The 16,529-nt window shown below is 41.8% G+C and overlaps 1 protein-coding gene across 1 annotated transcript in view; it reads left to right on the top strand.

Annotated features, from left to right (window-relative positions):
- The first annotated feature begins 510 nt into the window (after positions 1–510).
- The window catches only part of LOC120221065 (cell death regulator Aven-like), a 57,069-nt gene continuing 41,050 nt past the window's right edge, over positions 511–16,529 (top strand). The window contains exons 1-2 of the mRNA XM_039218326.1: positions 511–524; positions 2,719–3,223. Of these exons, the coding sequence (XP_039074257.1) occupies positions 511–524; positions 2,719–3,223 (519 nt within the window). The remainder of the gene's footprint in view (positions 525–2,718; positions 3,224–16,529) is intronic.

Below are 16,529 nucleotides of genomic sequence, written 5' to 3'. Positions count from 1 at the left end.
TGAGAATCTGGAAGACCGGGAGCTCCTGGCTGTCTTGTCCATGTCTTCCCGACACACTTAAAGGCATTGTGTATGTATTTATTTTTGAATTCTGAGGGTAGTGTGTTGTTCCGGAAGCAGCAGCAAGACAGTGAGGGGAGGTGGGAGTGATGAACTGTATCAGATGAGGTGCGTGGAGCCTGACGATTGGACTTAGTTACATGAGGATCACAGACAACCTTGAGAGGTCATTTGGTGAAGTGGTAGTGGTGAAGGCCTTGTGGAGCGGATGAGCAAGTGAATGGAGGACTTTGGAGACAGCGCCACAGAGAAGTCTATAGAGCTTTGCTACAGAAATCCATCAGGAAACTGGATTAGGATGTGGGGCAAGAGGTCTTTTTTGTTTTATTTTTTTCTTAGAAAAGCAGAAGGATAGCATGTTTACATGCTACTGTGAATGATCCATTGGGACGTAAAAACTGATGTGCAGGAGAGAGGGCACAGTTGCTGGAGAGGGCAGTTGCTGGAGAGATGTCCTTGAGTAGGTGAGTGGGGAGTGGACTCGGTGCACTAATAGAGGCCCGGGCTTCACAAGGGAGCAGAGACCTCTTTGTACTAATGGGAGGGGACACGGCAGGGTAGACGGGCACTGATACAGGTAGTCTGTGAGTAATGGCAGTGGAAATTCTTTTCTGATTGCTTCCATTTCACTGTGAAGTAGAAAGCAAGGTCAGCAGTTGCAAGTGGAGGTGGAGGCAGAGAGGAGGGGGCAAGTCATGAATCTTGTATGTTGGGAATTTGCCCCATTCATTTTCAGTTGTTCTGTGACTCCAGCTCTAGAGGCCCAGGCACCGCGCACTGTTGTGACCTCACAGGAGGTTCACTTGCCCTTACCTTCCCACCAGGTTGCAGGCTGAGGATTCTGGGCTGAAAGGGGAATTCTTGCCCAGATCCCTCCCGCTGCAGTGTTGGAGCACCCTCCACAGTGGCTGCAGCTGTTCGAGAACACCTACTAGATGTTTTCGAACAGCCAAAACATCTAGATACCAAGACTAAAACGTTTTGGAAGCGACCTTATCAATGTTCTCCAGTTTATACTGTTTATAGACTAAGCACCAGAAGTCAACAAAACTAGAAAATCTGCCTGCAAAGAGAAGAACCAGGAAGATGCCGTGTGATCTTTGAAGTTCCTTAGAGCCTTCATTTGTAAAACAGAGCCAATACTAGTACAACCTCATAAGGCTGCAGTGAGATTTACATCAAGTGTTGTGTGGGACGTACTCAGAACAGTGCTCTGCATCACTGTTTAAGATTGTTTCTTTCCAGTTTATAATCCTTCAGTGGTTCCCTCTATTTGGAAAGCTCCCATATCCCAATTATTAAATGAGGCAAACTCCTCATCAGGCCTTTGCTCAAGGGTGTATTTCTCATGAGGCCTTGAGCTACTCATTTAGGTCTAGTTTCTTTCTTCCTTTGGGCCTTCACCTTGAACCTTCCACTGCACTCAGGACTCTAGTGCAATCATCTGTTTATAGGGTTATCCTTCCTGCAGAAAGCAAGCAACTCAGGGAGCCTGGGTGGCTCAGTCAGTTAAGTGTCTCACTTCAGCTCAGGTCTCATGGTTTGTGAGTTTGAGCCCTGTGTTGGGCTTTCTGCTTACAGCTCAACGCCTGGAGGTTGCTTCAGATTCTCACTCTCTCTCTCTCTCTGCCTCTCCCCTGCTTGCACTCTGTCTCCCTCTCTCAACATTAAATAAACATTAAAAAAAAGAGAGAGAGAGCTTCTTGAGGGCAAGTATTTTTTTTTTTTTTTAAAAATATCTTCAGTTTGAAGCAGTGTGGTGGGCACAGGGAATATAATTAGAAGCAATGAACAGTGTTAAATATATATGGATATAGGAAAGGACTAGAAGGGGGAAAATAATGATTTTGCCCTGTTGATTGGATGATGGGAGTTTTAGCCCTTGGTTATTTTATGTGGTTTCTGTAATACAAAGTTAAAAATGGCTGCCATGTATCCATATGACCAATTGCCCTTCTTCCCCCTTGGTTAAAAGAATAGACTGGATAAATAAAATGGGCTACCACTTAGCAATAAAAAGGAATATGATTATTCAATCATGGATAATTCTCAAAAACTAAAGGAGTGATGACACACACACTGAATAGTGTAGTGAGTCCACCTGAGTTAAAATGCCAGTTGTACCACTTAAGGCAAGTTGTTTAACCTCTAGGGCTGCTGCTTATCTGCAACATAAGAACAGAAGTACCTACCTAAAAGGACTGCCAGGAGAATTAAACACTCAGTAAAAAAAAAAAAAAAAAAAAAAAGTAGTCATTTCTACAGAGTTCTCTCAAGGACTTCGGAGACCTTCCACCCATCACCAGTTTTGCACTGTGCTCTCTATCCCAGCGCCTGGAGTCCACACCTCTCACCGGAGACCACCCCACCTTCTCCATCCCTCCTCCTGAACCCTGAAGTCAGAACAATTTTAATAAACACATTCATGCTTGATAATTAAGAGACTAAGTGGGGAAAAATTAACTCACGGGGAGTCTCACAGTTAATTAACCTCTGCTTACATTCTAGTATATACTTTTTAGGCTTTTTTTTAAATGCAAATACGCTCACATTCGTAATTTTCTTTTTACAAAAACGAGTTCCAACGACAAAAACTGTTTAACCCATCCATTTACCTCTACTTTATAACTCGTCTTTAAGCCACGGTCCCTTCCCCAGACCCACTAGGTGCCCCTCTTCCCGCTCCCACGGTCGGGCCTTTCCTCTAAAGTCCCAGCCTTCCGGGGCCCCGGTTCCGGCCCCACCTGCCAGGCCCGGGGCCGCCCCGCCCCCGCCGCGGCCGGCTTCCATCCCCGGCCCCGCACCCCGCGCTCGCCGCCGCCGGGGGCCCGTCGCTCGCGGCTCCTGCGAGCGACCTGTTTCCGGTGAGGCAAGGGCGTCTCCGCCGCGGCCCTGCTCCCGAACGCGCAGGATAGCCGGCGGCGGCCAGATGCAGGCGGAGCGAGGGGCCAGGGGCGGCCGCGGACGCCGGCCGGGCCGCGACCGGCCCGGCGGGGACCGCGACCGCGAGCGGGCGGGCGCCGCAGCGACGGTGGCAAGAGGCGGCGGCGGGGACGGAGGCGGCCGCCGGGGTCGCGGTCGGGGTTTCCGCGGCGGCCGAGGAGGCCGAGGAGGAGGCGGCCGGCGGGAGCCAGGAGGCCGGGGCGCCGGGGCTAGAGCGCCGGTAAGAGGCGGCGGCCGGTGGGGTCCGGGCCGCTATCGCGTGGGACGGGGTCTGATGCCGCCCCTGCCGCGAGACCGGAGCCGAGAGCGGCTTGCTGGGCGCTCGCGAGCAGGGCGGCGGCGGCACCTGCGCCTGCGCGGGACGGGCGGCGGGCGGCGGGCGGCGGGCGGCGGGGGCGCGCGCCGGATGCGCACGTGGCGCGTCGGGGGGTGAGCCGCCAGCTGTCTCCCTGCCGGGGTGGCGCGGGAGTGGCGGCTCGTGGGGCTTCTCCAGCCAGCCCAAGTGGTCCGGGCCGGAATGGCTAAGAACGCCGGGGCCGAGGCTGTGTGTCGCGGCTGCAAGGCTAGCGGGCCTGTTGGTTTCGGGCGGAGTGTCAGTGTGATTGACCCTTGTAGGGTAGGGGTGCGGCCCGCACTTGGTCTGCGGGAGCTGAGACTTGGGCAGTCTTACAGTTCCTGTCGTTAGGAGGGAAGGGATATTTTTGGCCTCGTGTTCATTGTGCAAGGCCTAGCACACGGTAGGATAGTAAAGGTTTACTGAAAGAATGCCCACCACGTACTGGACTCTAGTATTTGGAAGTAGGATCAGATGCATAGTTCTCTCTCTTTTTTTAATAGCATCGTTCTTTTATTACCCAAGTGTAGGAATGAGGGGTCCCTGGCTTTCGTATTTAAAAATGTTTAAATAGGAAATGTTTCAGCAGTCATGTCTGAATTTTAATAGAAATGTGATCGGCCTTATTCACGCGGACACTTAACAGCTTGGAGCAAGACATGATGGGGGTCAGACTTGCTCCACTGATCTCCCTGCCAAAGGAGTTTGAGTACAGTGATTTTAGGAGCTGTTATTTTAACATTTGTACTACAAAACTTCCATGTGTGGCACAGGGCCTGGGGCATCACTGATCCTTGCATGCCTGCCACTATCACCACTATCATATTTTCCGTCAAAACTATATATTTTGAATTATTGTGTGCATAGATAAAAATTTTTTTTTTGGTTGAGGCAAAATTTCTTGTTCCTGAAATGCTTGGAGTATAGTACGTAGGATGTCTCTGAAGATAGTAATTGTATACCGAAATACAGAGCTTGAAAAAAGTGTTAGACAATTTAAAAGTAAGTGTAGGGGCGTCCGGGTGGCTCAGTCGCTTAAGCATCCGACTTCGGTTCAGGTCATGATATCACAGTTCGTGGGTTCGAGCCTCGCGTCTGGCTCTGTGCTGACTGCTAGCTCAGAGCCTTGAGCCTGTTTCAGATTCTGTGTCTCCCTCTCTCTGACCCTCCCCCTGCTCTCTCTCTCTCTCTCTCCCAGAAATAAATAAAACATTAAAAAAAATTAAGTGTAACATACTTAACCCGGTTAGGATTAAAGTACAAAATAAGTAAAATTTGATGGCGATATGAAGAAATTCTTAGGTTCAGTTAGCAGGAAGTGATGGAAACTTTGATCAATCTAGTGTACACTATATAACACATTTTGACCTCATAACAGATTTATACAATCGACTCCTGAAGAACACGAGTTTGTGGGTCCACTTACATGGAGATTTTAAAAATTTTAATAAATCCAGTATAGTGCTGTTAATGTATTGTTTCTTCATACTTTTCTTTAAAAAAATTTTTTTAATGGTTATTTAACATTAAATAAAAAGGAGACACAGAATTCAAAGCAGGCTCCAGGCTCTGAACTGTCAGCATAGAGCCTGATGCGGGGCTCAAACTCACAAACTGCGAGATTATGACCTGAGCCTGCTTAACTGACTGAACCACACTGGTGCCCCTATTGTCTCTTCATTATTTTCTTAACATTTCTTTTCTCTAGCTTATTTTATTTTAAGAATACAATATCAAATACATATAACATACAGATTATGTGTTAATTGACTGTTTATGTTATTGGTAAGGCTTCCAGTCCACAGTAGCCGATTAGTGGTTAAGTTTCGGGGGAATCAAAAGTTATATATATGTGGATTTTTCTACAACACTCTTATCCTAGGATGTGTATAATGATCAGTTGTATATATATATTGCACATATATATGTAGTATAACTTTGTTAAAACTTATTTATTATAACTTTTTCTTAAATTTTTATTTTTTTTTAGAGAGAGAGCATGCATGAGTGGGGAAGAGGTGCAGAAGGAGAGAGAGAGAATCTTACGCAGGCTCCACACTCAGCACAGAGCCCAGTGCAATGCTCAATCCCATGGCCCTGGGATCATGACCTGAGCCAAAATCAAAAGTTGGATGCTAAACCGACTGAGCCACTCAGGCACCCCACAACTTTATTTCTTAAACAACTTAAAGTTGTTTATAACAACTTCATTTTATATCTATTATATATATAAATTCTTTATTTTTACAAGTTAATTGACTTGCCCAAGCTTTTATAGCTAGTGACAGAGTTGGGATTTATACTAAGCTGCTCTTGCTTCAACTCTGTCTTATTTCTTAGAGTTTTGTGAACTAGTCACTACTTTACTGAGAGCGAGGTACATAGATGCTCCTTGGCTGCAGGGATCATGTTTTAATAGTAATTGTAGTAATGGTACCTTTGGTACTTACTAAAGTGTCTGACACATAGGCCTTTAATAACAAGTGTCTTTAACTTGATGAATTGAGTGAATGAAGGTGCTTCTATCTTACTCATCTTTATGGTACTAAATTGAGTAAAATGATGCTCTATTGTTTCGAGAATAATACATTTTTTGATTTATGCTAATATTGTAACCAATTCTTTTAAAATTTTAGGCTTTGATCCCTTTTTGGGATCCTCTTAAAAATCCCATCTTATATATTGTTTTGGGATTTTTTTCCTTGCACAGTTTAAAGATTCCGTGTGTTAGCATCACTGATCCCTGCAGCCACCAGCACTCGTGCTGCTGTTACCACTGTCATTTTCAGTCAGACCTGGATGAAGAGATGTTGGAAGGATTATTTCTTCATTTTGGTTTCGTTTGTGACCTCTAGGTTCCTTCCACTTCTTAGATTCTGAAGTACTGTTCATCTTTAGCCTTGCTAAGAATACCATTCTTGGTGCCTAAAGATTAATGGGGACAAGATTGATTGCTCTGCCTGAGGCCACCTTGCTCTCCTATTCCATGTTGATTTGTGCCCCTAATGGAGAGTAATTAAAATGATCAGAAAGAAAAAAATTCATAATAGAAGTTTAGCTGTATAAGGATCAGTTAGTTACCTGACTCCAGAACTTAATATTGTTTATGCCTTTCACTTCCTTCTTTATTTATTTTTTTAAGTTTATTTATTTTTGAGGGGCGCCTGGGTGGCTTAGTCGGTTAAGCGTCCGACTTTCGCTTAGGTCATGATCTCACGTTCGTGGGTTCGAGCCCCGCATCGGGCTCTGTGCTGACTGCCGGCTCGGAGCCTGGAGCCTGTTTCAGTCTGTGACTCCCTCTCTCTCTGACCCTCCCCTGCTCACACTGTCTCTCTCTCTCTCTCTCCTAGAAATAATAAATTAAAAAAAAAATTAAAAAAAAGTTTATTTATTTTTGAGAGAGAGTGTGTGCGAGTGGGGGAGGGGCAGAGAGAGATGAGACAGAGAATCACAAGCCAGCTCCTGGCTGTTAGCTCAGAGTCCCATGCAGGGCCCAAACTCACAAACTGTGATCAGGATCAGGACGTGAGCCTAAGAGTCAGATGCTTAAGTAATTGAGCCATGGAGGTAGGTGTCCCTGCTTTCTACTTTAGATCACTACATACACATGGCTTGTAAATGGAAAGCAAGAGAAAATAAGACTAAACAACTACTAAACAAGCATTTCTCCAAGGTAACTTCGCTGAGCACATTGTGTCTGCTAGTTTCTTGCACTTAAATCATTCCCTGAGTAGATCGTATGAACCCTAAGTTTACGGAGTTTGGGTAAGCATATCATAAGGCTAATTATTTCCATTGAATATCCACTAGAAGCATGACATTGCATGGGATGTAGTTTTTTTAACGTAAAAGACATACTAGGATTTGTTAGTATTATACTTATCTTTTTTATTAGCTTTTTAAGTATTTTATTTTTGAGAGAGAGAGAGAGAGAGAGTGAGTGAGCAAGGGAGGGGCAGATAGAGAGGAAGACACAGAATCCGAAGCAGGCTCCAGGCTCTGAGCTGTCAGCACAGAGCCCAATGTGGGCTCCCATACTCGCGAACTGTGAGATCATGACCTGAGCCGAAGTTGGCACTTAACAGAATGAGCCACGCATCCCATATACTTATCTTTTTGATGAACTACTAGCAGAGAGGAAGTCAAGGCCTATACGCAGTCCTTGGGTTTTTTTTTTTTTTTTTCTTTTTTCCTCCCTGTGATAACCATAGTAGTTCATATTTATTGAGCATTTTAGCATCAGATAAGAAAACTAAGGTACTGTTAAATAACTCACAGTCAGGAGAGGTTAACTAACTTATCCATTATCATGGAACCAGAAAATTACAGAGCCTGGATTCAACCCTAGCATTTTGGTTCCCAGAACTGTTTTTTCAACTATGTCCCTAAACTGCCTCTAGAGTGATTTGAGATTTGAAAGGTGAAGTGTGACAGACTGTTTGTTGTATGATCCTTTCACACACTTTTGTTTTCCTGATGTTCCAAAATGATGATCAGGATTTAAGGTAACACCAATACCATTATCAGTTATTGTGGATGTCAGCAGATCTTTGCTTTCTTGCTCCATGTTCATATGGAAGCTGCCTTTAATCATTTTAAAATTATTTATGTCCAATGAAAGATAAGGCAGCTGTTTAGAGCTGCATTGCGGAGAGTAAGAACATGGAGGTATTTTCTTTTTCCTATCAAACTTTTGCTTTGTGAACAATAATATAAATCCTTTGCCTGAATAATAATTAATCCTAGATGCCCTTGACATTTTCATTGCTACTATTTCAGTAAAAGGGATATCTCTGACTTCGATGTTCAAGTTTACCTACTGTGAACCTGGAAGAAGAAAAGTGGTCAAATCCAAGTTGCTGGCAGGTTTCTAAAGCACTTGCTCCTTCATTGTTGCTGAAAGGAGTCACCTTAATAGCGTCAGCCAGACAGAGATTGAGAGCCTGTTAAAACCCAAACTTGACAGCCTCTAGACTGTATTTCTCCCCTTTTCAGAAACCCTGAAGTAAATCTGCTTAGACACTGAACATGTTTAAGTGTCCTAAAAGAAAATTGCTTTAAGTTTAGCTCTTGGTCAGGGGTGCCTGGCTGGCTCAGCTGGTGGAGCATGCATCTCTTGATCTCGGGGTTGTGAGTTTGACTCCCACATTGGGTGTAGAGATTAAAGTCTTTTAAAAGAATTTTTTTTTTATGTTTGTTTATTTTTGAGACAGAGAGAAACAGAACATGAGTAGGGGAGGGTCAGAGAGAGAGGGAGACACAGAATCCGAGGCAGGCTCCAGGCTCTGAGCTGTTAGCTCAGAGTCTGACGTGGGGATTGAACCCACGAACCGTGAGATCATGACCTGAGCCAAAGTCGGCCGCTTAACCGACTGAGCCACCCAGGCACCCCAAAATTAGTTAAAGTCTTAAAAAAAAAGATTAGCTTTTGGTTACCCGTGGAATTGATCCTTTCCTCTGCTGTAGACCACTCCTCAAACACTGTAACTGCTTTGCTAATAATGTGTACTATTTTGAGTTCTGTTTTTCTCACTGATCATTGTATCACATATTTCCATTATTGACACTTTCATATTCTGTTTAAAGTTTTTTTTTGATAAATTATGGGTGACATTTTACTTTAACATTTATGATGTTTTTGATCAGTGATTCAGATAGTTTCAGAATGTAAAGTTTCCAGCATATTGTATATTTGACATTTTAATTAATTAATTTATTGTATATTTGGCATTTTATTATTTTTTATTAAAATATTTTTTTTATTGTTTTATTTCTGAGAGAGAGACAGAGACAGCATGAGCAGGGGAGGGTCAGAGAGAGAGGAAGACACAGAATCTGAAACAGGCTCCAAGCTCTGAACTAGCTGTCAGCACAGAGCTCAATGCAGGGCTTGAACTCACGAACCATGAGGTCATGACCTGAGCCGAAGTCGGACACTTAACCTACTGAGCCACCCAGGCGCCCCATATATTTGACATTTTAAATAGAACTGTCGCATCATTCTTACGCCTGGGTGGAGTCCAAATACTATAGTGAGTTTATAGTCACCGTCATCCATTTAAGAATCTCATTAATCAGCTCTTCACCAGTGAAAAAATTGACATTATTTCTTATCCTTTTTATTTTTGTGTTTTATTTTAAAGTTTATTTATTTATTTTGAGAGAGACAGAGGCAGAACAAGTGGGGGAGGGGCAGAAAGAGAAAATCCCAAGGAGGCTCTGCACTGTCAGCACAGAGCCCAATGAGGGGGCTTGAACCCACGAAGCCCTGAGATCATGACCTGGGCCAAAACCAAGAGTGGGACGCTCAGCCTACTGAGCCACCCAGGTGCACCTTATTTTGTGTTTTAATTCCACATCTTCCTAGAATTCTGTCTAATATATCTTCAAACTTGAAACTTTTTAGCAATCACTTCTTTTGCTTCCCTGTAACAAATTTTGATTTTTTGTTTAAAAAAAGTCTCATAACCTTAGGGCTTGGATGCAACATTTTTTTTCTTTTAGGTTGAATTACGATTATACTGATTAATATACAATTTATTTTGATTAGCGGTTGTTACACATGAAGGTAAATTTTTATTGCAGATACATCTCATTTTCCCTAATGGGTTTAATCAGGTATTCATGGCTGAATTTGGCTTATTGCCTGAACGATATAGGATTCAGTGTCATTTCTCTTCCCAATTATATTTGTATAGATATAAGCACGAGGTAGTGGTTGGAGTTTCGTCATATGTGTCACTCAGTTCTTTGAATACCTTTGTAATTATATACCAAAGTCATTATTATAAAAATTTTAATTTAATGATTGGTCATCTGACAACTCTATTAGGTCCTCCAATTTTGTCTAAAGCAAAGAATTGGAACCTTCCTGGTTTGCAGGGCTTGTTACTTGGTCTTTAGAGTTACACTTCCTCAATGTCTATACTTCTGTTGAAAATTATCCCTTTGCTTGGGCCCTCAGGGAACGCACCACAGCCAGGATGAGAAGGGCTGAGCAAGGATTGGCCATCCACAAGTGCTTTCTAGGACTGCTTTGAGTTGAGAGTAGGGACACTGAGTATTTGAAACCTAATTCCCTTAAGAAATCTTTGCTCATATACCTTTTGAGAAATTTTCATGAACCCCCAGGTGTATGTATTTTGGGATTTCCTTTCATTTTGGGATTGTTGACTAAGAATAAGTTACTCTTTTTAAAAAAATTTTTTAAAGGATGATAGTTTATTTTGCAGAAGGATTTATATATGTATTATTTTATGCATTTATTTATTTATTGGCATGGGGACTATGCACCACTTGCAGAATATGGTTTCCAGTTGTCATTCTTTTTTTTTTTTTTTTTTTAAATGTTTTATTTATTTCTAGGAGAGAGAGAGACAGCGCGAGCAGGGGAGGGTCAGAGAGAGAGGGAGACACANAGGAGAGAGAGAGACAGCGCGAGCAGGGGAGGGTCAGAGAGAGAGGGAGACACAGAATCTGAAGCAGGGTCCAGGCTCTGAGCTGGCAGTCAGCACAGAGCCCGACGCGGGGCTCGAACCCATGAACCTCGAGATCATGACCTAAGCGAAAGTCGGACGCTTAACCGACTAAGCCACCCAGGCGCCCCTCCAGTTGTCATTCTTAATGGTGTTACCATCTTTGTTTTAACTGATACCTGGATGGGAAATGACAAGCTAATAATTCAAGACCACCAGGGTCTATTTCCTAGGGAATTAGGTGCTAAGCCATTGGGCTTTCACGGTTTTCTCCAGGAAAAATAGTGATTATTTTCCACAGTTCTGGGCACATGAGCTTTAGAGAGGCCTGTATAGGTCATTGGTCCTACCCGCACCACAGCATGACTTCCTAGACTTGTTTTTTACTTTTTAAAGTAAACTATACTCCTGACATGTGGCTCAAACTCATGACCTCAAGACTGAGAGTTACATGCTCTACTGACTGAGCAGGCTGGATGCCCTCTCTAGACATTTTTGTAAAAAAATATGTGGTTGAAAATGTACTTTCTATTCAGATGTCGCTGTTTCCTGATATGCTTTGAAATATCAAAGGGAGAAATAAGAACCATACTGACACATACTTATTTCTATTTTATAGACATTATTGATGAACTTATTGGGGCATTGAATTCATTCTTTTTGAAATTTCATTTTCTTCTTGTTAGAAGCCATTTGTGTGTGTTTGTCTGTGTATTGAAGTACCAAGAGCAAATGCTTTAGTACTGTTACTTTTTTTTCTTTTGGGATGGAAATAATGTGAACAATTTTGTTGGTCTGAAAATTTTGAATAAAGGTGTCATGGGGCGGTGCATGGATAATTGATATAGATAATATTTCATTTTTGAGTGCGTGTCAAAGGATGTTGACAAGAAATACAAACTGATGTGTTTAATTTAATCCTGATGTTGCTAGGAGGCTGTTTTGACCAACCTGATGTCCGTGAGCCTTAAGTTGCTTAAAAGATAATTTCTGTAAAAACAGCACTCCCAGGGATACTGTTTCCTATGATCCATATCATGTCATTGGTACGTGCAAACAGTAGGAAAGGTAAAAAACATGTAGGAGATTGATAGAATGGATTGCCTGTTGTGCATATTTAATCCTCTCTTTGTGTCCTCTTACTGTGAAGGACTGATATAAATGTGTCTGATCCATACTTCTTATTTTTTGTTGTTTTTTTGTGAGAGAGATGGAGATAGTGAGCACACATGCGTGTTTGTGGGCATGAGTAGGGGCGGGGGAGAAAGAGAGAGAGAGAGAGAGAGAGAGAGAGAGAGGATCTCTGACAGCCTCCATTCCCAGTACAGAGCCTGACACAGGGCTTAATCCCATGACTGAGATCATGACCCAAGTCGAAATCAAGACTCAGACACTCAGTCACCTGAGCCACCCAGGTGGCCCTGATGCATCTTCTTTAGTCCCCAGTCAAACTTGTGTTGAAAGATAGCAAACACATTTAAGTATTAATTTAAGCAAGGCATAATTGAGATGACAGGATTGTTACCAAAAATACATATTCTTGGATTATTAGTGCTGTGATTTCTCTATTTCTTTATTTGGCTGTAGGAAGTTACTAATGTTGACAAATTTTGTTAATGTGTGTGTATTCTGTGAACTAATTAGTCACCATATAATCTCTGGCTTGAAAGGATTATTAATAGTTACATTTTGGGAGAATTTAAAATATTTAGCTAGTATTCACTATCAAAGTCTAATGCAGTGTGGGTTTCATTTAAGTGGTAAATTTGTAATCTGTGGTTCTGTTGTTAATCTAAAGGTCATATCCCAGTAGCTGGCTTCATGATCCTGAGTACTCGGATATTTCGTCCTCATTTTTTCATTTTACTACAAGGCTGCTAATAAAATAACAGGTCTTTGTGTAATATTGGGGCTAATTAAAGCCCAGTCTTAGTGAAAAAGGCTTAATCCCTGTTACAGATATATAAATCTCAAATCCTTCCAAAGAAGTTATGAGTTTTTTGGGAGCAAAGCTTGATGCCAAGTGAATATTTTTCTGAAGACAAAGCTTGGCTTCCTATTTTCCTGTAACTAATCTTTACTTCATTTCCAAGTTGTGTTTTGGTTGGCTGCTTCTTTATTATGCCAGTATGAATCTGTAGAACAGTTCCTATTAAGTTTTAAAAAACATTTTTCTTGGGGCGCCAGGGTGGCTCTGTCAGTTAAAGTGACCGACTCTTGATTTTGGCTCAGGTCATGATCTCAGGGTTCGTGACATTGAGCCCCATGTCTGGCTTTGCACTGATAGTGTAGTACCTGCCTAGGATTCTCTCTCTACTTCTCCCTAGCTCTCTCTCTCTCTAATAAATAAATAAACATTAAAAAAAGTATTTTTCTACTTTTTATAGCCAAGAGAATCATTGAACTAAGAAGTGACCCGAAATGTTATTTAAGAGCATGTATTTTGGGGTGTCTGTGTGGCTCAGTCAGTTGAGCATCAGACACTTGGTTTGGTTCAGGTCATGATCAACAGTTTGTGAGACTGAGCCAGTGTTGGGCTCTATGCTGACAGCATGGAGCCTGCTTGGGATTCTTTCTCTCTCTCTCTCTCTCTCTCTCTCTCTCTCTCTCTCTCTCTCNTCTCTCTCTCTCTCTCTCTCTCTCCCCCTCTCTCTCCCCCCCTCTCCCTCTCCCTCTCCCCCCCTCCCCTACTTGCTCATGCTCTCTCTCTCTCAAAATAAATAAATAAACATTAAAAAAAAGAGCTTGTGTTTTATATTCACTTGGAAAGAGAAATTAAGTAGACAAGTTGATTTTTCATTTTATAATATGGAAGTAGATTTAAAAGCGATGGTTTTTAGACAGAGTTGGCAGGGATGGGGTCTCCGGTTTGTGCCTCATCTGTATTCCGGTTGGCTTCCTGGTAGTCAGGGAGGGAAGGGGAAGGTGCTTTCGAAGCTTGAGGCCGAATGTTCACCCTGGTGGAAGGCACCACAGTGATTTCACATAGAATGAGATACTCTGAAAGTATCTCTTTCAGATAATCTGAAAGTATTAGAGTTGAAGAATTATAGACAGTGATTATTTATTCAAGGTAGTAGTATCAGTTTACAGACAAGTGAATAAGGTATACCTCTTCAAAACCTACTAAGTATTCTGCCTTTTTTTTTGCCTCTCTTCCTTTTTCTCCTCTCTTTGTCTTTCCCCCTGACTAGTGTTGCATTTGTTTGCTTGTCTGTTTATTTAGTAGGCTTCACACCCTGAGATCAAGAGTCACAGGCTCTAACAACTGAGCCAGCCAGGTGCCTTGTGTTATTGTTATGGGGAGAAATCACATGGTGGTCAATAATGTATGTTTTGGAGTCTAACAGAAACTGGTTAGAATCCTACTTTCCACTCCCCCCATTACTAGTTATAAAATATCTGAAAAGTTGCTTAAGTTTCCTGAAACCTCAATTTCTTCACATGTAAAGGTGATTAAGAGTGTTTACCTCACACAGTTGTAAAGATTGAATTAAGTGAACACAATAAAAGGTAGTTTTTATATGTATAGTCATTCTGCCACTCTGCTGTCCTCCCTCATTTAGGGTCTTCTCAGACCGTGCAGGTCAAATGCAAAACGATACACTCATTCACATATAACACATGAGCACATACATATATAGGATATTTAGAATTTATATTACTTACTGACTTTATATTCCTTACAAATATCTTTTTTTTTTTTTTCATTTAAAATTTCCTTCAAAGCCTTGAAGCATGAAGTCTCCCAGCCCTTACTGAGGGGCTACTGTGTGTGTGTTGGGGTGTGTTTTCTGTGCTCTGACAGGAAAACTGTAACCCTTCCTTGGCCTTTCCTTCCTGCTTGTGGCTCAAGGTTAGCCAGGGGTAAGAGACTATTAGGGCCTGATCAGATCTTTCCTGGGCATGCCCACAGTGTTGTACAAGTGCATGGCCTTCTAGATTCCCAGGAATATGCCAAAGCTTTGCAAAGCCCTCTTGGACATCTCATTCCCCAGTTTTACCTTGTAAGGTTAGTTTTAGTTTGTTTTTTGTTTTGTTTTGTTTTTTTCCAGTCTCTTTTGAGGCTCACCTGTTATCAATACCTCAGGCAGCTGTGGTTTTAAACCTTGGCTGCTGATTGTTTTTCACAAATTCCCTGGCGATAAAGGACTGTTCACACAGAGTGCATTCTGAACCTGGTTGAATAAAGACAAGACCCAAGATGGAACTTTTCACAGAGCTGCCGAGAGGTCAAATAGTGGCAGCTCCCCATGGAGGGGACTTTCAACAAGCTTTTCTGCCCTCTTCGATGGTTATAAGGCTCCTGTTTTTTTCATAGTCATCATATTGTGAGCCTGTCAGTTTTCAAAGAGACTGCAAAATTTGCTACTGCAAAGATGAGAATGGGACAAGTGGCAGTTCTTAGAGATGTAGCTGTTTTTCTTGAATAAACTCTCCTTGGATTGTTGTAAGTCCTTGGTTAATTTCCAGAGTTCTTGGTTTTGGCAGTTTTGTCTTGTTGCTTTTGCAGTGGAGTGGATTTTCAGGGCTCCTTACTCAGCCTTTCTGGGAATATTCCTGTTCTCCTGTATTTTGAAGTAGCCATTGCTGCTGTTTCTAACTGTTAGAAACTTTTCCCTTTGTTTGAGACAAATCATACCTCCCCTTCACTCTTAACATGTAGGCCAGCCAGAGTTTTGTTCTCTGAACAACAGAGTTTTTGATTGAGCCCAAACACAGAATTCTCTTAAGCCTGAAAAAGTCGTGGGGGACTTTACAATGTTTAATATGAGAGATTTTTTTTTTTTGTTTTCTGAAACTGTCAACTTGAGATTGATCACGTATAGTAAGACTATATTAAGAAGGCAAAAACTAATGATTTAATTATTTAGTCAAATGTGATATTCCATCATTTTGTAAGACCCTTTTCATCATTCCTCTGAGGATTTTGGCACCTAATTTATAGTTTACATTGTTTTTTTACTTTCTGGGTGACATCTACTTATATGTGATTGATACGTACTGCACCATGATTTTCCACTATGTGATTTCTTCAATTTCAAACTTATCTCAAATATGATCTCTCTCAACATGCCTTCCTCTGTTATGAAAGTTAATCTCAGTTTCCATTCCTCCCCTTTTGTATCAGCGATACAAGTATCTCCTAAATCTATAAAAGTTTTACCTATTCTGGGGTGCCTGGGTAGCTCAGTTGGTTAAGCGTCTGACTTTGGCTCAGATCATGATCTCATGAGTTTGAGGGCTGTGTTGGGTTCTGTGCTGACAGCTCAGAGTCTGGAGCCTGTTTCAGATTCTGTGTCTCCCTCTCTCTCTGCCCCTCCTCTGTTCATGCCCTCTCTCTCGCTCAAAAAAAAAAAAAAAAAAAAAAAAGTTTTACCTATTCTCCTGTTAAATGACAAAAAAGATCAAGAAGAAAATAAAAAGTACCTGTAATATTACCACCTATAAATAACTGCCATTAACATTGGGATGTGCATTTGTTTTCCATATAAAACTGGAAACATGTCATGATAAGACTTTAAAGGGAAAAAAGAAAATATTGTACTATGTAAAAATGATAAAATTAGGATCCTAAAAAGATATAACTACATATCAAACTATTAACTGTATTTGGAGTGGGAGAAATATAGGGATTAGGTGGAACTTTTTAGTCTTTTTTTAATTCAAAGTTTTAAATGTTTATTTATATTGCAGAAACATAAATATATTCTACA

The sequence above is a fragment of the Hyaena hyaena genome, unplaced genomic scaffold (genome assembly GCF_003009895.1).
Source record: "Hyaena hyaena isolate Hyena2069 unplaced genomic scaffold, ASM300989v1 scaffold_756, whole genome shotgun sequence".
NCBI classification, from domain to species: Eukaryota; Metazoa; Chordata; class Mammalia; order Carnivora; family Hyaenidae; genus Hyaena; species Hyaena hyaena.
This window is presented reverse-complemented; position numbering and strand designations above follow the sequence as displayed.